Source organism: Camelus dromedarius, chromosome 31 (genome assembly GCF_036321535.1).
Source record: "Camelus dromedarius isolate mCamDro1 chromosome 31, mCamDro1.pat, whole genome shotgun sequence".
Lineage (NCBI taxonomy): Eukaryota > Metazoa > Chordata > Mammalia > Artiodactyla > Camelidae > Camelus > Camelus dromedarius.
The window spans coordinates 10,706,063-10,728,279 of record NC_087466.1 but is presented as its reverse complement, the minus strand read 5'-3'; the positions used below and the strand labels follow the sequence as shown (position 1 = coordinate 10,728,279).

General features: G+C 50.2%; 1 protein-coding gene across 1 annotated transcript in view; it reads left to right on the top strand.

The window, feature by feature from the left end:
* The first annotated feature begins 8,223 nt into the window (after window positions 1-8,223).
* The window catches only part of RASAL1 (RAS protein activator like 1), a 29,222-nt gene continuing 15,228 nt past the window's right edge, over window positions 8,224-22,217 (top strand). Inside the window, exons 1-5 of the mRNA XM_010998687.3 lie at window positions 8,224-8,660; window positions 13,273-13,329; window positions 15,778-15,891; window positions 16,047-16,108; window positions 20,460-20,589. Of these exons, the coding sequence (XP_010996989.3) occupies window positions 8,524-8,660; window positions 13,273-13,329; window positions 15,778-15,891; window positions 16,047-16,108; window positions 20,460-20,589 (500 nt within the window). The 5' untranslated portion in view covers window positions 8,224-8,523. The remainder of the gene's footprint in view (window positions 8,661-13,272; window positions 13,330-15,777; window positions 15,892-16,046; window positions 16,109-20,459; window positions 20,590-22,217) is intronic.

The following is a 22,217-nucleotide window of genomic DNA, read 5'->3' as shown; positions in this document are numbered from 1 at the left end:
CAAGAAATGTATTTTCTTATTGTACAGTAACACTATAAAAAAAATACTGTAGTTCCTGTTATGCCTACATTGCTTAAAACAACCCCCAAGCGTTCTGTCAGAGCATATTTAAAAAAAAGAAAGATGGAGCGAAAATAATATGCATTTTTATCTTTGAGCATTTTGCATTAAATTGCACATGACATCTTTCTGCATAAATTGAGGTAAAGTTAAAAGATACATGGTCTAATCTTTTTCTTGACTTAAAACATACTGAGGTATTAATTTACATAAAGTAAAAAATTTTTTTTCCACCTAGAACTCTAGGCTTTAGCAAATGCATAAAGTTGTGTAACCACCACAGTCAAGTTACAAAATATTCCCATCACCCCTAAAAGTCCTCATGTCCCTTTGTAATCAACCGTTGTTCCCCACCCAGCCCCTGGCAACCACGGACCTGTTCTCTCTCGCTACAGATTTGCTTTTGCCAGAATATCACCAATAGAATTACATACTTTATAGCCTTGTGAATCTGGCTTTTTCACCTAGCAGTATTCATTTGAGATTCATTCATAGTGACATGTGTATTAGTGGTTCATTCTTTTTCATTGCTGAGTAGTATTTGATTACATACCATAGTTTGTTTATTCATCCTCCAGTTGGGTTTTTCTAATTCTGAACAATTATAAATATAGCCTGTATTCATGTGCATTTTTCCTGTGTGAACAGAAGCTTTCATTTCACTTGTCTAAATATGTAGGAGTAGGATTGCTGGATCATATAGTAAGTGTATGTTTAACGTATCAAAAACTACAAACTTGTTTTTCAAAGTCGCTGCGCCGTTTTCATATTCGCACTAGCAACACATGGATCTGATCGCTCCATCTCCTCACCAGCAGTTGGTACTGTCAGTTTTTGTAAAAGTTATTCTCATAGATGTATAGCTGTATGAATACAGCTTTTTTATTTACAGATAATTGTAGATTCCTGAGCAGATTAACCCAGCAGATTAACTGGCCGCTTCACCCAGTTTCCCCCGATGGCAATATCTTGCACAGCGATAGTCCAGGAAATTGACATTGATACAATCCACCCACCTTATTTAGATTTCTCAGTTTTACATGTACTCACTTGTGTGTGTGTGTGTGTATTTAGTTCTATGCAATTTTTAAAAAATTACCTATTGGGGGGAGGTGATTAGGTTCTTATTTGTTTATTTTTAGTGGAGGTACTGGGGATTGAACTTAGGACCTCGTGCATGCTAGGCAGGCACTCTACCACTCTGCTATACCCTCCCCCTTATGTAACTTTATCACATGCAGATTCCTATGACCGGCACAGTCAAGATACAGAACATCCCAAGGATGCTTCAGGCTACCCTTTTAGAGGCACATCCATCCTCCTCCCTCCTGCCTCCCTAATCCCTGGCCACCAGTCATCTATTCTCCAATTATTAAGATTGTTTTGTCATGTCAGGAGTGTTACATAGTAATTGGAAGATGACTGTGTAATCTTTTGAGATTGGCTTTCTTTCCTCAGCATAATTCTATGGAGGTCCAGCCTAGTCGTTACAGGTGTTTGTTCTTTTTGACTGCCGAGTAGCATTCCATGGTGTGGGTGTACCTCGGTTTGTTTAGTCACTCACGTTGGAGGACGTTTGGGTTGTTTCCTGTCTTTGACTAGTAGGAATAAGGCCACTGTGGAGATTCCTGTCTTCCCTTTCGTGTGAACATAAATTTTCGTTTCTCTGGTATAGATGCCCAGGAGTACCATTGCTGGGTCATAAGGTAGATGCCTGTCTAGCTGGTTTTGGTTTTGTTTTAAGAAAGTGCTGTATTCTTTGCCAGAGTGGCTGTACCCTTTTATACTCCCATTAGCAATGTGCAAGTGGTCCAGTTTTTTTCTGCATCACCATTTTTGTTCCAGCCATTCTGATCGGTGCGGAGGGACAGCTCATTGTGGTTGTACATTGAGTGTCTCTACTGGCTAATGACGATGAACATCTTTTCGTGTGCTAATTCACCATCTGTATATCCTCTTCAGCAAAGTATCTGTTCCTCTCTGTGGCTTGTGTCCTACTTGGATTTTTTTTTTAAACTGTTGAGTGTTGAGACTTCTCTGTATATTCTAGATCTATGTCTAGATGTTCCAGATAGCTCTCTGTTGGACATCTTCTCCCAGTCTGCAGCTTGTCTTTGCATTCTCTTCAAGTGGGCTTTTGCCAAGTTTTCAATTTTGATGATGTCCAATTTGCCACTTTTTCTTTTATGGATTGTGCTTTTGGTGTCAGGTCTAAGGTGGGTTTTGAATTCAGGTCGTCTGGCTGTGGAGTCCACCCTCTTAACCACATCACCCCAGATATAGTTCTGCACTTTTTGGATCTTTTTTACCTTAGTCCCATTCCCTTCCTTCCCTCCCCAGAGGATGCCATTATCTTGAAGCTGATATGCAGTTTACCCTTCTTAATTTCTCTTCTTTTAGAGGTGATTTTTTGTTTGTTTATTTTGGTCAATGTTTATTGGGCACCTACTATGTGCCAGGCACTGTGTGAGGATACAGCAGTGGATAAGACAGAACCTGCCCTCATGGGGCTTAGAGGCTAATGGGGAGGCCAGATGAATCAAATAACCCTGCAAATGTGTCATTACACTCTGATGGGATTGCCAGGAGGGGTGCAGAGTGCAAGGAGGGGGGCAGGGATGCCTCCCTGAGGAAGTGACATGTGAACCCAGAAGTGAAGGATGAGTAGGGGTGAGTAAAGGAGAGGACGAGTATTCTAAGTAGCAGCAATAGCAAGTGCAAAGGCCCTGAGGCAGGAGGATGTGCCCCCCACCCCCAAGAGAACAAAGTCTGTAGGTTGGTTTGCAGAACTCCAGGATGATGGGGTAGGTCAGGACTGCCTAGGGCCAAGGAGGGACAGTAGTGGACCACAGGTGACAGACAGAGAACGAGTTAAGTGACTCCTCCAAGGACACGAGTGCTTGAGAAGTGCTGGGCCCTGGTGTTTGTTTATATAGAGATAACTCAGCCTATCCCTGCTTTGGAACTGCTCTAGGCTTAGAGGAGAGGAGACGGTCCCTACACAAACAACCTGTCTTCAGGAAGCTGGAGCTGGGGCTCTTGCTCTGCAGCCAGACAATCCACCCCTCCACTCTGTTAAATAGGGCCTTGCTCCCAAATCCTTTCTGGGCTCGCCTGCCCTGCTGTTGAAGCAGGGCCTCCGGCTTGTCTCTGTCCGCACGTCCTGGGGGATGGGTTGGGTGGGGCTGCTGAGTGACAGCAGGACACAGCTTCTCGGCTGGCCTTGCCCTTGGCCACAAACCCAGGATCTCTGGAAATATCCACTCTCCCCACCGCCACCCACCTAGTCTCATGCTTGAGTGGCTTCTTCCTTCCCACTTGTCCTTTCCAAGGTGGGGGCAGGGGCGGACACTCCCCTTCATGGAGTAGGGCTGAGGAAGGAGGAAGCCACTGCAGCCTGACAGACGGACACTTTGTCATCAGGCCGTGGGAGGAGGGGACTTACTGGCCCTGCTTGCGAGGCAGCCAGCCCACAGGGGGTGGTTTGGAAATCCTGCCCACTCCTCCCACCGCTGCCTCCTGGCCCATGTGGCTCCCTGCCCAGAATCGTGCCCAGCACTCACAAATGAGGCTTTGTGTTCCCGAGACAAAGAACACGTTCCTCACCCCCAACCTGGACCAGGGCTTGTCCGCCTTGCCCTGATCTTGGCCTCAGAAGGGATGGCCACTTCCCAGCAGGGGAAACAAACAGAGGTCTAGAGATGGACAGGTTTGCAGAGCCAGAGGAGGGCTCTGCCTCCTGCTTTGGGGGTGAAGGTGTAGCAGGGAGGTGGGAAGCTGGCAGTGTTAAGGCACCATGGGGAAAAAAATAAAAATGACCATTATAAATAATATGACCATTATCACAAGGGGAGAGACCGGATTCCAGCCCGCGAGGGGCACTGAGTTCTATTTAACCTGGAGAGTGTATTTTGAGTCTTTCTGATGTGCCAAGCGGTGTGGGAGGCACTGCATGAATCAGACATTGTCCGTGACATTTAGGAGATAAGACGGGCATGTAAATCACCATGAAACAAGAGAACAAGAGACCAAGGTCACAGAGTGGTGCCAACCAACGGGCAAGGGGTGAGGGGGTGGTCCTCTTCCTGGCTGCCCGGAGGCTGAGTAGAGATTCAAAGCAAGGGCAGCGGAGCTGTCAGAAACCAGAAGAAGCACGAATTCTTTTATTTTTTTTTCTAGATTTTTTTTGGTGGGGTGAGACAGGTAATTAAGTTTATTTATTTTTAAGGGAGGTACTGGGGATTGAACCCAGGACCTCACGCATGCTAAGATCGCCCCACTGCCTAGTACGTAGTAGGCGCTCAATACGCATTTGTTGAGTAAGAAAAGAATTGTATATATATGCATGCTTTTTATAGATAAAATATTATATAATTCTTATTTATGTAAGAATATATATAAGAATTATATATATCATTTTATATATAATATCATAAATACAACACAAGCATACAACATATGAAAAAATATATGACAATAATTTTATATATGTAATATTTTATGGCCTCAGTATCATGCTGTATACACTGCGGTTTTCCCATGACTTACTTTTTTTTTTCTTAATGGAAGTACTGGGGAATGAACCCAGAACCTTGTGCATGCGAAGCACATGCTCCACCACTGAGCTAAAACCTCCCCTAAGACTGCCTTTTAAACAGCTGTATAGTATTCCATTAAATTGCTATCACCCTGTCTGCACTCTTTCACCCCACCCCTCCTCTTTATTTAATTGCATCTAAGGGACTTATGGAAATAGGTAGAAAAAGGAATGCAAAGGAAGGAACTGTTGAGGCCAAGGCAGTGTGGGGGGTGGGGGTGGGGAAATATGAATAAAATCTTCAGGGTGTTGAATTCAGGAGGCGAGAGGGGTCTAGAGAGCCCTGGAGCCCTGGAATCCTGGGGCCGGTGGTGTATTGTTAAACTGACTCTCCAAAACAATTGCAGTGTTTGTTTGCTAATTTCCATGGTGCAAATTCTCCTACCATGATTGATTCTAAGTTCTGGACGTGGCATTGCTGAATGCGGGGCTGGGAAGTTCTAGACACAGTCGGCTCTCAGGAACCAGTAGGAACAGCCTTCGGCACACCCATGCTCGTGCTCAGGCCTGAGCCCACTTTGGGATGAGGAGCCCTCTCCACTCCGTGTCTGTGAGCCCTCCCAGGGTCCCAGCCCCCGCATCTCAGACAAAGGCTGTGGGACTCAGCCAGTCCTGGGCCATGGGGCCCGTCAGGGTGCAGGAGCCCAATCTTGGGATCTCATATCAGATTTCTCAGCTGGGACACAAATCCCCAGATTCCCCCAGCTCAGCAAGCTGGAGCCGCTCTGGCTACTGAAGTGTGGCCACACCATACATCCCTGGAATTCAGGGTTGGGCCTGGGGCTTTGCCCCAGCCACGTGCTCAGGATCCAGCCTCAGAACTCGATCAGAGGTGGAATCAGGACATTGCATGATGGCATGACACTTACTGAGCACTTACTGAATGCCAGGCTACGCTGAATGTCTGATGTTTATTTCATCCCATCCTCCCACCCATACTATGAAGTGGACACTATTATTATTCCCAATTTACAGATGAGGAAACTGAGGACACCAAGAGGGTAACTTACTTGCCCGAGAACATCCAGCTTATAAGTGTTGGTGCCAGGATTCAGTCCCAGGTTGGCTGAATGCTAAAACCTCTGCTCTTAAATCCTGAGTTCAGCATCTCTTCCCACTTGGCTTTATGAAGTATGGGCTGTGTGCATCCCATGGGCGCTAGACACTGCAGGGAGTTGGCAAGAAGATGATCATGGGTTTGTCTTGAAGAAGCTCAGGGGAAGGAGAGGTGGTTGACCATTTCTTGAGAACCTACTAGGAATGATGCCAGGTGCCTTTCACAGCCATCTTGATTAATTCTCACAACAACCCCACAAGAGGAGTGAGACCCACGTGACAGCCCAGGCCTGGGCGCTCATGACTTGCTCTCTTCTCTCCTGAATGGCCTCTAGCAGATCACACTCCTCTGGGCCACCTTTCCCCTTCTGGTTCCTTGACACGAGCTGCCCTAGGAGACCTCAAACCCTCTGCCAGCTTCAAGTCAAAGCTTCTCAGAACAACAGGATGTGGCCAGGCCATTTGAAAAGTATGGGGATTGTGGCCACAGGGCCATAGCCCCTGGCACATTGTTGGGTCGGTTGCTGGATATTGGACAGGTGACAGAGCTAGCTCCCTGGAGGCCTGGCTGGCACAGTCCATGGCCTTAGTAAGCCCTCTGGGGGCCTGCGGAGGATGTCTGGGAATGTGACTTCCTACTCAGTTCCAGAAGATGGGCTGAGATGGCTGATGGCCCCAGGACAAGGCCCCCAGTTCCCATCAAGGGTCCTGGGGGCAGGGTAGCTTATCTGAGGCCTCTTTTTTGGAAGAAAAAGGTTCAGCCAAAAGCTCCCACCTAGGTGAGGGGGTGGAGGAGAGGCAGGACACCTGTCATGAAGCAGCAGTCATGTAAGTACCATTTTCCTCTGGTGAGGATCTGGGGTGATGGATAAAGATGGGGGAGGGCTTAAACTACTCCCTTGGGGCTACCAGTGTTCTGGATTCAAGCCTGATCACCCCCTCATACCCCACTGAAGGATGTCGCAATACTTCTAAGGCTTAGAGCCAGCCCTGCTAGACCTATTCCCAGATAGGGTAACTGAGGCCCAGTCTCTGGAAGTTAGAAGACTCACCAGAGAGTGGCTAGCTGGGGAGAGAATTCCAGGGCTCTGAATCCCTCACCAGCCTGGCTGGGGTGCTGGGTGGGAAGTCAAGGAGGGAGATGGGGAGGCAGATCATTGGGTTGCTCCCGTGGCTGGGCAGGGCCCTCCCAGAATTGCCGGTCTGGGCGTTGGCTCCCAAACTCTTTCAGTCGGCCCTTCCCACTGGTGCCCAGGCCTGGGCTGACCCCAGCAGAGTGAGTCAGGCTCACCGCCAGCCCTTCTAAGACCTCTTAGGTAAACAACAAACTCACAGGGAGAAATAGTGTATCTTCCCTGGGATAGGCCCTTCCGGTCACATCATCTCATTTAAAACTTGAAAAATGTATGAACCTGGAGCTGCAGGAAGAAAACCTCTGCCTGGTGTGGGAGGACATCCTGGAAGAATTCCCAGGAGAGGTGACATTTGAGCTATGCCTTGAAGGGCCATAATAATTATAGCAAACACTTTCTGAAAGCTTCTTATGTGCCTTTACGTGTTCTGAGACCTGTATTTGAAACCTTCATACCCGCTGTATCTCATCTGATTCTCTCAAAACTCTGTGAGGGAGATACTGTGTTATGCCCATTGAACAGATGAGAAAACTAAACCAAGGCACAGAGAAGTTAAGTGACTTGCTCAAGACCACACAGCTACCAAGTAGCAGAGTCAGCATGCAAATCCAGAACGCCAGATCAGTTACTGACTGTAATACCTTCTGTATGCTATTTAATCCACCTAATTACGCCCATTCTATGGATACACAAACTGAACCCAACGTATCCATAGAATGTGGGTAATAGTACAATCAATGGTAAGTAATGCATAGAGTTATTGTGAGTACGAAGATGAGATAATCCCTGTAAAAGGCTTAGAACAGTGCCTGGCACACAGTAAGTGTTCAAACACTTGTAGATGGCTTTCATCATTGCTGTAGTGGTTGTTATTGTCAAGCCTTCCCCTCCCCCTCCGGCCGCGGCTTCCTCCCCCGCAGTCCCAGCCCGTGACGTGAGAGCTGCCGCTCGCACTGTCTGGGTTTAATTGGGAACTGAAAGAGATGGAAGGAGATGTTCGAGGCCCCCTCCTTGACTCAGAACAGACCCCGGGGGAATGTGCGACTCTCTCTCTAGCGACGCCTCCCGCCAGTGTCCGATACTGCTCCGGGACAGGGCAAGGAGGTGGGGCGGAGGAGGCGGCACCCGGATGGTAGGCAGGAAAGAGCCCGGGAGGTGTGAACGTGTCGGAGGCAGGGCAGGCAGGGGACATACTGTGTCTTCAGAGCCCAATGCCAACTCACCAGGCGCCTGCGGCCACGCCCATCATGGCCGTGAGCCGCTCCCCACCTGGCAGTCCCAGCCTCCGCGCGCCCGGGTCTCCGCGGCCGGTGCGCTCTGGCACGCTTGGCTGGGGTGCCTGCAGAGGGCGCGCGAGGGGGCCCGGGAACGCGCGGGCGGGGGACCCCGCGGGAGGCGGGATTGCGGGGAGGGCCCTGGGCCGCCCCCTCCCGTCCCCTGAACGCCCCGCCTGCCCACCAGGAGCGTCAGACTAGAAGGCAAGGGCTGGCGGTGTGCCCCGCGCGCTCTGCCTGCTTGGCTCCGGGCTCCTACCTGTAGAGTCCTGGGGGGCGCCCCCTCCCCGGACACCTATCCTGTCTCCTATTTCGGAAACCTCCCGTCCAGCTTCCCTCGTCTTGAACAGACGGCGCTGGAACCCCGGGACAGGGTGCTAGGCTCGCTGCTGGTGACATGTAGATGCCCTCCCCGCCGCAATCCAGCCTCACAACCTGGGCGCCCTCCTGGCCGGAAAGTTTGGGGCTAGGCGCCATGGCCAAGAGCAGCTCCTTGAATGTCCGCGTGGTGGAGGGCCGGGCGCTGCCCGCCAAGGACGTGTGAGTACCCCCAGGGCCTGTCGGGGATGAAAGGGTGTGCCGGACATGGGATGGGGCCGGGGTTACCCATTCCGCGTGCCAGGGAAGGTCGGTGAAGTGGGCAGGGATTCTTGTCTAAGACCAAGTATTGGGGCAGATCCACCTTCATGGGGTGAGAGGCCCCATGCCCATCTCTGTCAGGTGGGAGGGGGCGCCTAGACTTAGCAGATGCCCCGCCCCGCCCCCAGGAAGGGGTGTTTTTGTTCCTGGGACGTACTAAAGGTCTTCCAGGGCTTCAGCCCTGGGGTTTAGAGGGTCGGATTCCGTCGGAGCTGGGGAGAGGGTTTGGGGAGACTCTCTTTCTTAGCCCAGCAAGTGTTGGAAGTGGGGCTTCTCCAGGCCTGGGTGGGCACTTCTTAAGAGAACCCTGGGGAGGATCCTCAGAGAGCCTGGGACCCAGGCGGCTCCAGCATGCCTCTGTGCATCCGGTATTTAGGTTTGCAGAATGTCACCAGGTGGCCCAAAGGGCCAAGCCTGAAGAAAACGAGTCCTTTAGACCCACAGCCCTGAGCTCCCCAGCCAGCTCCCAACCTAGTGTGGATCTTCCCTTGAGGCTAAACCGCTTAAAGAGTCAGCTCCCCACTGCAGCCCCCTCCCCAGCCAACTATGATGGGGCTGGAGGACCCCTGGGCTCCCCTTCATACCAGTCCTTGGCTGTGCTTCCCCCAGGGCTGAGTCAGCAATTGCCGAATCCGCAGGATGGAGGGGTCCCCCCTCCTGCTTGGCGTGGAGCCCAGAAGGGGCTCTAAGAGTGTCAGCACCTGAGACAGGTGTGGGATCCTTGGCAGGACATTGGCTGTGTGACCTTGAGCCTAGTCCTCTCTGGGTCTCGATTTCCCATCTGGGCAATGGGAACTCTGGACTGGAGTCTCCAAGCTGCATGCAGCTGCAAGAGTGGAGAACCTCATAGGATTTACCCAGTGATCAGGGTGAGCGAGAATTTGGATTCTGAGTCTTGGAGCAGGTCGAGGCTGGGACTTAGCTATGCCTTAACTCCCCCAGTGAGGGGCATCCCACCTTTGACTTTACGAACTGCTCCCTCTCCAACCCTGCAGCCGTGTCAAGAGGGAAGTGGCTTTGACCAGTTGAAATGTTGCGGAAAAATTACAGCTCGGTGTCACAGCTCGGTTGTGACAGAGACCTGGATCCGGGCGAGAAACAAAGCACTCAGAGACTTGGGAGAACTCCGGTTTATTACGCCATCAGACAGAGAGCAGTCAACACTCCAAGCTCTGGACCCCGTCTGTATGTTTACACAGGCCTTTTATAGGCTGCCAGTTTTACACTTTGCAACATCATATGCAAATAAAGTACAACAGAAGTTGACCAACCAGAAACAAGCTTTGTAGAAATAGGCCAATCAGGAGTGAGATCCATGCAAATAAAGTACTACAAATGGACCAATCAGAAGTGAGATTAAGAACCAATCAGGAGTGAAGGAAATAACCAATCAGAAGTGACCTCAGGGAACCAATAGAATTCTAGGTGTAAGTTAGCCGCTTTAGAGGCAAAAAGTGAGATAAAGCCTCTGGGCCAGGGAACCGGTCCCTATTGGGAGGAGAGCGGCTACCCTGCTTAGGAGTCCTGCCAGTCTTTTTATGGGGCTTCCCGCCTCAGTAGCTCCCCCATCCTCATCAGCTCCCCCAGATAAACATGCACCTGAGGAAAGAAAACAGAGGGCTTGCTTGCTGGGCAAATACAGCACTTGGACAAGCCCCCTGCCTCCCCTCTTCTGAGATGCCCTCTCAGAACCCCCGAGAATGAACGATTTTGGAACTGTCGAGGGAATGAGGTCAGGAGTGGGGACCCGGCAGCTGTTGGAGGGCTGAGTGGGGAAAACCTTCCAGAAACCCAGTTTCCATCTCACTGTGCTCTGGCCCCTCCACCAGTCCTGAGTGAGGCCCACGAGGGAGTGGTGGGTGCTGTCCTTGGACCCGGACACGGCTCTCAGGGCTCCGTTTGCCTCTCCTGCGGAGGGGATTGACTCATGCCTGGTTCCTGCATCTCTTGGACACCTCTTCCCCCCCAGGTTCCCCGGGGCCAAGGTGAGCTCTGAGGTGGGCCACGCCCCAGAACCAGGGTAGTGAGGAGTGACCAAGCTCTAGTTGATGACCAGCCACCCTGCCTCGGTTTCCCCAGCTGTTGGCGCCCTTCCTCAGAGGCGCTCCCTCAGAACATGCTGGGATCTCCGTGCCAGTGGGGACTCTTAGATGGGGGGTGTGTCCTCTCTCCCCTCTCCTAGGGGAGAGGGCCCAGATTCTTCCTGAAACCTCACCAGGCCTCCAGAACCAGTCCGACATGGTTCTGAAGGAGGCCTTGGCCAATAGTTTTCGAGTTATTACTCTCATTACTAATTGCAGCTGTACGTGATTGAGGGCTTCCTATGAGCTAGGTCCTGTGCTTAACACTTTCTGAGGTCCTATTAGCATTTCCATCTTATGAATGGGGAAACTGAGGCTCAGAGAGGCAAAGTCACTTGCCCAAGGTCACACAGTTGGGATCTGAACTCTGACTGCTCCCATGCACCAACCAGGCAGTGGCCAAGGGGCCTGCTTTCCCATGCTTGAGGTGGAGCAGGGGCCGTGGGAGAGGCCAAGGGTCTGGAAAGATCAAGAGTCTGGAGGGGGTGGCCCCCTGCCACCACCGTCACCCCTACCTGATAGGAGCCTGATAAGGCCCTTGTGCGTCAGAGCCTTGGAGCCGATGTGCTGAGCTTGACTCCCATGAGGGGCCCAAGGGTCAGGCCAGGTGGACGGGAAGGGGCATGTCTCCCAGCCCTTTGCTAACGGCTCCCAGCCCATCTGCCCCACATCTGCAGTTGGGGAAACTGAGAAATGGGAGCCTGCCTAAAAGAAACTCAGGAAAAAACAAAAGAAACTTAGGAATAGAGAAATGCGATCGAGGGGGCTACTTAACCCCAGACAACCAGGGAGATGGAGCCCAATGGGAAAACTGAGGCTCCCAGGTTTGCTCTCAGCCCAATGGGCTGGGATAGATCCAGTAGGAGCCACCGAGGCCTGGGGAGTGCAGGGGCGGAGCCCAGAGAAGAGCTCAGAGACACAGATGCTGACCAGTCTGAGGTTTCAGGGCTGAAGGACTGCTGGGGAAGGGGAGGCACACCCAGGTGAGGGAGCTGTGGGCTCCAGAGAGGAAACTGAGGCACAGGGGAGGGCTCAGCCAGCAGACCAGGTTGGAGCCAGCTCCTGGTGCCAGTGTCCCAATTCCCAGGAATCCCCGAGGCATCTGCGGATCAGTGACAAACTGTACCCAGAGAGAGGGTGGGGGCTGGGGCTTCGAGGAAGGGGGCCATTTGGGGAAGGGGTCGTGAACTGGGGTGTAGGTATTGGTTAAGAGCATTGGTTAAGAGAGTGTGCGCTGAGCCCCACAGACCTGGGTTCGAATCCTGACTCTTCCAGTCAGGTGTTGTGGGGGTGGGGGGTAGGGGTAGGGGGAGATACAACTCCTCCCCCAAGGAGCTCAGAGTTCAGAAGTTGCCCGGAGCCTGGGAGACAGACACTGGACCCAGAAATAAGGGAGCAAGGTGATTTCACATGCTCAGAGGAATCGGAGATCAACCTTACACGGTCCACTGTTGGAGGATGGTGGTAATCAAGGACCCCCACTCTGAGGCAGTGACTTCTGGGCTGAGGTTTGTATAACAGAGTGGAGCCAGCCACGACAAGCTCAGGAACAGAGCAAGTGTCTTAGGCAGGTGGGACAGCAAGTGCAAAGGCCCTGAGGCTGGACTGAGCTTAGTAGAAGTCAAAGGAAGCCTGTACAATGGCGTTGGGGAGGAGATGAGGGCCCCTGGTAGACAGCTTGGGGTGGACTAATGACTCTTATTATGAAGGGGAATGGAGCTGGCTTTGTTCCCCAGTGGCTCATGGCTACTCAAGGGGGTGCAGCCCATCTCTCCTACTGGTTGAGTTTTGAGGTCTAGGTGCCCTGTCCATGCCTGCAGCGAGAGGGTCTGCTGAGGTCCATCCTTGCTGAAGCCTGAGCTATGCGTGAGTCTCCTCCCAGGGAAACGCCCAACGAAATGAAAAGCTGGAGAGGACACTGTGGGAGAGCTCTGGGGTCAGCCGTGATGCATTCCACCAGCTTCTTGACTCCTATAGACACTCTCGGAGGTGTATGATAGTATTGTACCTGACTTACAGGGCTGAGAAACTGAGGCCCATAGAGGGGAGGGGACTTGCCAGGGTTCCACAGCAAGCGGGCTTGAAGCCAGGGATGGCTCTCCAGCACAGCACGCGCTCCGGACCCGCCGCTTAGGGCTGCCTGGGATGGGGACTCCAAATTTTCAGGCTTCATGCCTCAATGTTCTATTTCAAAGGGAGCCCAGGGAGCCCATTCAAGGAGATCAGGCACACAGTGGGTGGGCTGGACAGCCATGACATCGTCTGCCGGTCCTCAGAAGTCCTTCCTCTTAGCTGAACTTGCTGTGTGACCCTGGGCAAATTCCCTCCCCTCTCTGGGCCTCAGCTGCCCCATCGATAAAAGGAAGGCAGGTTGGGACTCCCACTCACGGCTGCTCTCTCACCTCCACTCCCCAAACCTCCTCTTTCCGCAGGTCTGGGAGCAGTGACCCCTACTGCATAGTGAAAGTGGACGACGAGGTGGTGGCCAGGTGAGGAAGGGAGAGGCCAGGCCTGGGGCGGAGGGAGCAAGGCCAGGGCAGGTGCTCCTTCCAGACCCGGGGAGTCCAGGCACAAGAGTTCACATTGGAAACAGGACGGAGGGTGGGAGAGTGGGGCGAAAATGAGTAGAGCTCAGTGGTAGAGCACATGCTTAGCATGCATGAGGTCCTGGGTTCAATCCCCAGCACCTCCATTAAAAAGGAGGAAGAAAAAAGATGACCTGGCAGAGGGAAGCGCTTACCTGGAGAGTGGACCCGCAGGCCTGGTGGTGGGTGCTTTGTGTCCTGGGCCACGGGCTGGGATGGAGGAGGTGGGGGGAGGCTGCCAACTCCTCTCTCCACCTGGCCCCACCAACTGGCCCACACCCCCGCATTCTGACGATGTCCCTGCTGGCGTCCTGGGGCTGACTCAGCGGCTGCCAGCCTGTGCCTTCCACACTGGCCTCCCCGGGGGCGGGCATCTCACGCTTGGCTGGGCTGGCTGGTTCCGGGCCTGCCGGGTGCTGCGGGCACTGGGGTGTGAGTCTGTGTGTGCGCGCACACTTGGGCCCATCTGGGCTGGCTTGTGAGTGTGTGCGGGGGTGTTGGAAGGCTAGGGTGAATGACTGTGAGCACTGGGGCAAGCCTGGGGGTGTGCAGGCTCACATTGTGTACCAGGTGGGGGGGGGTTGCGTGTGGATGTGTATGCACACATGTGGGCTGCTATGTACACGCCCGTGTGCACCAGTGCCTGCTTATTTGGGTACACGGGCCCCAGGGAGGATGTGAAGATATTTGGTGTGTGCGTGAGTCTTGGATGGGAGCTGGGGATGTCGGGCTGGGCTGTGCTTGGCTGCCACCCCTGCAGGCCAAGGGCCGGCTCTCACCCCCCTGCAGGCCTGAGGGGTGTGGGTGGGCAGGCGGCTGAGGCCTCGGTTCCTATGGAGACAGCAGGATTCAGGATCCTCCTGGCGCCAGTTCTGGTCCAGATGGGCCGAGAATTGGGGGTGGGAGTCCGCAGCAGGGAGGGTCATCCTGCAGCTTTGCATCTGACCCCCTCCATCGTTCTCTCTGTGCTCAGGCTGCCCCCTTACCGTGTTCTGTGATACTGCCCCAAACCCACAGGTTGATTTTTCTGTGTGATCCCAGGCTGCTGTCACCCCCTCTCTGGGCTCTAAGGAGCCTCCCAGCTCAGCAGCTGGGGAGCCTGAGGGGACTTCCAGCTGGGAAGAGGTCAGGGTAGGGGAAGAGGCTGTTTGGCAAGAAGGGTCCATCTGATGATGGTGCTCTGGGCTGTGTGTGTGTGTGTGTGTGTGTGTGTGTGTGCACACATTCACACTCTTTGTTGGGCAAGAGTGTGATGGAAGAAAGGAGGAAAGCAGTGGAAGGTGTATGAGTCAAATTTTGCAGCCATAAATGGATGTGTCTTCACTGGGCAAATAAATGGATGTGTATCTGCAGGGCTGTTGTGGGTGAGGATGTGTGTGTCTGTTTCTGTTTTTGTCTTGGTTCTTAACCCTCCTGGGGCTCCCACCTGCTTACTGAGTGCTCTGGCCCCTGCTGACTTCATGGTCTCCTGGCCCCTCCTCTCCTCCCCATCCCACCTGCCATCTTCTTGTTCCTCAAATTCACCAAGTTCATTCCTGCCTTGGGGCCTTTGCACATGCTCTTCCACCCATCTGGAATACTTATCCTCATCCTCTCCCCGGTTTGCCTGACTAGCTCCTGCAGGAATCCTTTTCTGATCCCTCCTAGCCTCACCCCCAAACCCAACAAGCACCAGGGAGCTAACCAATGACAAGACTTCTCTCACTGTGTCATAAGGGCTCAGGAGGGAGCACCTGTCTGCTGAGGGGGGGCTTTGTGAGGGCAGGGACCTTGGCATCTCTTCCTCTGATTCCCCAGACCTCACAAAGCTTGGCCCGTAGTCAGGGTGACTGTTTATGGAGTGAATGAATGAAGGAATGAATGAGTGAAGGGAATTGTATGGATTGTCAGTTACTGTGTGTTTGTGTGATTCTGTGTGTGTATCTCTGCTGTCCGTCATTATATGTATGTGAATGTGTGTCTGTGGGTCTGTGTGTGTCTCCATGTTCTGGGCATTTCTTTCATCTGTGTATCTGTGTGAACGTTTCTGTTTTCTCTATGTGAGTCTGCATGTGTTTGGATGTAGCAACACATAGATGTGTATTTCTAGAAATTTCTGAGGATGCATATGTTATCTGTGTATGTGTGAATGTGTCTCTTTGTGTCTGTGGCTTCTTTGGTATATCTGTGAATATCTCCGTTTCAGTGTGTATCCCCATGGGAGTGGGTGTGTGTGGGAGTGTATATGTGTGTAGCTGTCTTTCAGTGTATGTGAGTAGCCCTGGGTGTCTGGATCTCTGTGTGTGTGTGTCCCCAGGTATTTGCTGCCTGTGTGGCCCAAAGGCCCCTGGCCCCCTGTGTCCCCTTTTGCAGGACAGCAACCATCTGGCGGAGCCTGAGCCCGTTCTGGGGGGAGGAGTACACAGTGCACCTGCCCCTGGATTTCCACCATCTGGCCTTCTACGTGCTGGACGAGGATACAGTGGGGTGTGTGCACTGGGGACCCAACTGGGCATCTGAGGGGAGGCAGAACACCCCAAAGCAGAGTACCCACCCACCCAACCCTTGATACCTGCCCCCACTACTCGATGGGCAGAGTAGGGGTCCCTGACTTTGACCCTCACCCGCCCGCCTTTCCGCAGGCACGATGACGTCATAGGCAAGATCTCACTGAGCAGGGAGGCCATTGCAGCTGACCCGCAAGGTGGGTGAGGGGTACCATCCGCTGGCCGGGCAGAGGGAAGGGGTGTGGGATAGCAAGAAGCACCAGGGAACACAGAGCCTTAGGTGGAAAATTATTTTGGTTGTTACTTCTGTTTTCAATCTTTTTTTTTGGAGGGGGGAGATATTTAGGTTTATTCATCGATTTATTCCTGGAGGAGGTACTGGGGATTGAACTCAGGACCTCATGCATGCTAAGTATGCGCTCTACCACTTGAGCTATACCCTGCCCCCTGTTTTTAATTTTAATTCAGTTCATTTATTGGGCAGTTTACTTACGCACATCGTTCAATATTCAAAATGTACGATTAGAAAAAAAAAGGTACCATTAGCAGTGAAACTCTCCCTCTTATCCCCAGTGTCATCAGTTTCTTGTATGTCTTTCTAGGGACATTTGAAACATATACAAGCAAGTGACAAACAGGAATGGCAGCAAAGGCTTATACAGTGCTTACCACATGCCAAACACTTTCTCAGTGCTTTACATGTATCAATTCACTTAATTCTCTTAATAACCCCTTGAGGTAGGTACTCGTATTATGCCCACTCAGTGAACAAACTGAGGCACGAGGAGTTCAGTCAGTTGGCCAAGATCACAAAGTTACCAAGTAGGACCGCTGGGATTTGAACCAAGTTGTCTAGCTCCAGGGTCTGTGCTCTGAACACTCTAGTATGTGCGATTTGTTCTCTGCTTATAGAAATAGTAGCCTCTTAAATTCAGTGTTCTGTTTCTTGTTTTTTTACTTCCCTATGTATCTTGGAGATTTTTCCATATGGGTGCTCATAGAGCTTCCCCATTCTTTGATCTTTGTGACATCTCAGCACCGCATCGTGTGGATGTACTGTCATTTATTTGGCTCCTTCCTCCTTGATGGGCACTTCAGTTGTTTGCAGTCTTTTCCTAGTTCAAACAATGCTGCAGTGAATAGCTTTGTACAACGTGATGTCACACGCATGCGAGTTATATCCATTGGCAGGATAAATTTCTAGAGGTGGATTTGCTGGATCCAAGAGTACCCACATTAGCACCTTTGATAGTTATTATAGTTATTGTTAAGTTACCCTCCTTGGAGGAGTTAACCACTTATCCCACCTTGTATCCTTGCCAACAAATATCAAACTTCTGGATCTTGTATCTGATAGGTTAAAAAATTGCCTTTTAGTGTGGGTTATTTTGCATTTCTTTGAGTGAAATTGAAGACCTTTTTATACAATACAAGTCACTTTGTTTCCTTTTTTGTCTATTGCCTATTCACATTTTATGTGTATTTTTCACCCACGGGGTTGTTTACCTTTTCTTACTGATTTGTAGGAGCTCTTTACATATGAGGAAAATTAACTTTGTCATATTAGCTGCAAATATGTTTTTCTCCCTTTGTGTGGCTTATATTTTGATTTTGCTTATACTTTTTTCCATGTATGAAATTTGTTTCCTTTTCTGTAGTCAGGTTTTTTTTTTTGTTTTTTTTTGGCTCTTGATTTTATGTGATACCTTAAAAAGCCTTCTCAACTCTAGGATTAAAAAAAAATTTTTATACGATTCTTTCTAGCAATAATTTTTTCCCATTTTTTTAAAGTCTTTGATCTATTTGAAACTTACCCAGATACAAGGTATGGGGTAGGGATTGAATTTTACTACCTTTTCCCCCAGATGACTATTAATTGTCTTGACATCATTTGTTGAATAATGTATTTTTTCATCAGTGGGAATTAGCTGAAAACCTACTATGTGCTAATCATCATAATCATCACTCCAGTTTAATGATATGCCAGGGACTTTGCCAGGCACTTTACATTTAGTTCTTACAACACAGAGTGAAGTATGCACTAGAATGATCTTGAATACATCCGATGGGAAGTGAGGTTTGGAGAGGTGGGGTGACTTGCCTCTCCTAGAGGTTGCAGAGATGTGAAGCGAGACCAGGCTGTGCCTGCCTCCAATGTCTGTGTTCTTCACCTGTCTGCTGGGCTATCCTCGATATGCCTCAATCATTTACTCAAGGGGGTAGAATTAAGTTAATGAATTATAAGGCTGAGTTTCAAGGAGCTTATGGACTGGATACAAAAATAAAACACATTGATATAAAACAGGGAAGAAGAGAAAAAAATGAAACTGTCCATGCATCTTTGGATGCCTTTTATTTGTTAAACATAGCTGAAGTGTGGGGGTAGAGGTATGTGGAACATCACTGGCATGACAGCAGATAAGGAGAAGAGGGCAGGGAGGGTTAGTGTGGTCAAGGAAGTCTTCCTGGAGGTAGGGGAATGAGCTGGTTCTTCAAGGTGTTTTGGCAAAGATACTAAGGCACATCTCCATGGATTCTCTTCTAAGGTCAGGCATAGGCCAGGCCAGACGGAGTTCTTGGTTGGGGTTGATTGGAGAGGGCACTGGGTACCAGGCCAGAGTCTAGACTTTCTTCTGGAGGCTTTGGGAGTCATTGATGGTCCTCAAGTAAGACAGTGAAGAGATTAGAACCGTATTATCAGAGGATGGAGAGACAGAAGCGATTAGATACATTTTTCAGAAGATCCCTGTGCTGTTGTATGCATATTGGATCACAGGTGGGACAGGAGTAGAGCTGGGGGATCAGTTAGGTGTCTGTTGCAGTAATCAGGTGAGAAAAAGCTAATGGCATCCTGGACTTGGGGGTAGCAGTGAGATGGAGGTGAGATGGAACTTACCCACCTGGCAGCACTAGAGCCTCAGAAGGGCCCTCCTGCCACATAACAGTGAAATCCTCAATTAGGTGGGATTCCTAATACATTGTTGGAAGCATGTAAAGAAGGAAAAAAAACCCCTCAGTATTCTCTCCCCTCCATCCCTCACCCAATCATGAGCTAAAACCTAACAGGAAATGGTGAGCAACAAGCAACAGAGTAAGGAAGGATTTCCCTAAAAGTGAATGTCAATGTCAGATTCACAGTCAACAAAGAGACTAAATCTTGGGCTAGAGGGAAGGCAGATGTTACTGAACCTGAGAATTCCCCATTAGTCTGAGACCCTTAAAAAATCTCAGAATAAGCAACCACCACTCCTCTCCAGGGACAAGCATCCTCACATTAAATTTCCCACAGAGGGAGCTCAAACAAACATGACTTCACAAAGATCACCACACGCACAAGGAAGTGAGCCACCATGGAGCAAGAGTCAGCAGAAACAATGGCCATCAGATTGAGCCTCACAGAGACCGCAGGTTTTGTAATTATGATGTATAGAATTTTTTTAAATTTTAAATCAATAAAATGTAACCAGAAAGGGCTAGCAATAACCACAATAAATTAAAGCAATATGAAAAAAAAAAAAAAAGGACTGACTTGGAAAAGAACCAAATCAAACTTTTAGAGATAAGTACAGTTGCTGAAATTAAAAAAAAACTAAGTGGCTGTGTTCAACAGCAGATCATTCATTCAGAGCTGAAGTCAGAATTAGTGAACTTGGAGAGAGAACTGAAGAAATTATTTAAACTTTAGCCCAGAGAAATGAGAAGGAAAATATAAAAGAGTAGTGCAAGACATAGAAAATAACTGAGGGGTCTAACATCCATTTAATTGGAGTCCTAGAGGCAGAGAATAGAAAAAACTGGGGAGAGGAAATGATTTAAAAAAACAATTGATGACCTGGAATTTCCCAGAAGTCAAGGAAGGGCATGATTCCCTAAGCAGAAGAAGTACAATCTGTATTAAAATAGGATTAAAAAAAAAAAATCCTTACCTAGACGCAATATTATGAAACTGCAGAACACAACAAAGACATGGTCAAACTTAGAAAAGATAGACCATTCACACAAGATGAATTATTCGGCTGAAATGACTTCCCAATATCTGCAATCGAAGCGGGAAGTCAGTGGGACGGTATCTTCAAAGTGTTGAGAGAAATAAGAGACAGAGAGGGAGGGGATGAGAGGGAGAGGTTAAGACTGAGATAGAGATCGACTTGGCTGATTCAGGCGGAGAGCCAGAATGAAGGCTCAGAGCTGGGAATGCTCAAGATTTTTTTTAAGTATGCCGGGGCTAAATGATAGAGAGCTTTATATACCAAGGGGAAGAGTGTGACAGTACACGGTCGGGGGCGCTGGCCCTAGAACGATACTGCCTGCATTTATATCCTAGCATCCTAGCTCTGCCGTTCACTAGCTGTGGGCTCATAGGCAAAGCTCTTTCCTCACTGTGCCTCGTTTTCCTTCCCTGGTAGTGGGGATGATTACAGTACATCAGAAGGCTAACAGGAGAGGTCCATGACTCAATACCATCTTGATGTTAATTGCATTTTTAAGTTAACCCAATGCCTAGACCATGGTAGGTGCTTAATGAATGTCAGTGTCTGCACCCTCCAGGAATTGATAGCTGGATCAACCTGAGCTGCGTGGACCCGGATGCGGAGGTGCAGGGTGAGATCTGTCTGGCTGTGCAGATGGTGAAGGATGTGCGTGGCCGACGTCTTCGCTGTCATGTGCTCCAGGCCAGGTATGGGCATGAAGGGGAGTGAGGTGGGGGGAGGGATGGTCTGAGAAGGAGCAAGAATCCACTGGATCCTCCCAGCTGCTTTGAGACCACCTCACTCTTGGGACACTTCTGGGCTCATAATCAGGATCCTTTGTAGGTAAACAGTCCAAGCTCACCAGGTTGCAAGTTTCTTGGGTTAAAGCACAAGCAAAATCTTTGTTGGGTCCATGACCAGCAACCAAAGGCCAGATACTCAGGATGACCAGACAGATCAGCATGGAGGTATATTAATCAAATCGTAAGTGGTAGACACCCAGTTCATACTGGCTTAAGCGTCTGTAAAATGACATGCAGCTTCAGGCATAGCTGGATCCAGGTACTCAAACAGTGACATCAGGGATCTGTTCAGTAATTTGTAGACACAGATTCCTTGGCTATCTTTTGTGTTAGCATCATCCTCAGACAGTCTTTCCCCAGAGGAGGGCAAATATGACCCCAGCTGTCCCAGACTGGCATCCTACCAACTCGGCAGCTCCAACTGAAAAAGAACTTCTCTCTTACCATTTCCAACGAATATCCTGGGACTAATTCTTACTGGCTCAGTCTGGGGTACATGCTCATCTCTGAACCAATTACACTGACTCTGGACTAAGTTGCAAGCCCATTCCTGGAGTGGAGGGAGGGATCAACCCACATAAATCTTGTGGGCTTGGAGTGAGGGAGGGGTCGATCCTGTCCCAAGAAACATCAGAAGGAAGACAGATGGAGGACCAACAAAACCCACAGATGACCCTCCAGGCTTTCCTCCTGCCAGTTTATCACTCTGTAACCCCCTCTTTCTTTCTTAGCTCCCCCATTACTCTGCTTCCTTAAATACTTCCACTCCTTTCCCCCTCCAGTCTCCTACTTTTTTTTTCTGCCTTTTCTTTTTCACACCTTACTCCTCCAACCCTTACTTTTAGGCCAATCCTCACCCAGGTTAGGGAGAAATCTCTATCTCTAGTTTGCTGTGTGACCTTAAAGCCCTTTCTTGCCCTCTCTGTGCTTCTCCCACCACCTTCAGATTTCTATTCCCAGCTGGGGCTCCCTGAAGTCTGGATGGAGTAGCAGGCAGGCAGAGGACAGGCAAAAGGACTCAGTATGGGGCATGGCCTCCTCCCCAGCCACAAGGCTGCTCCGGATCCTTGCAAGCAAGAGAGGGACCGATTGCTGTCGCTTAGCAACTGGGCTGGCTCCTAGGAAACCAAAGAAAGCTTTGGATGCTGAGCAGGGGTGAGAGAAGAGCAGGAGGAAGAAACAAGCAGCCCCTAGGTGTGGGGGGAGAGTGTCCCTGGATTTGGGGGACCTTGGGAAGGAAGGATGGGAGAGACTGGGCTGAGACTTTGGGTTGTCATCGCAACCAGAGAGAGGCAGGTTGTGGGCATGAATGTTTGTTGAGTGAATGAGTGAGCTGAGCCCTTACCACTGGCCTGCTGCTATGCTAAGCCCTTTACATACATCATCTCATTTAACCTCATTGGCCCTGTAAGGTTGGTCTGTTATTACTCCCATTTTCCAGATGAAGAAACTGAGGCTCAGGGAGGTGAAGTGACTTCCCAGTGTCACCCAGCCAATGATTGGGAGAGCCAGCCTTTGAACCCTAGCATCTC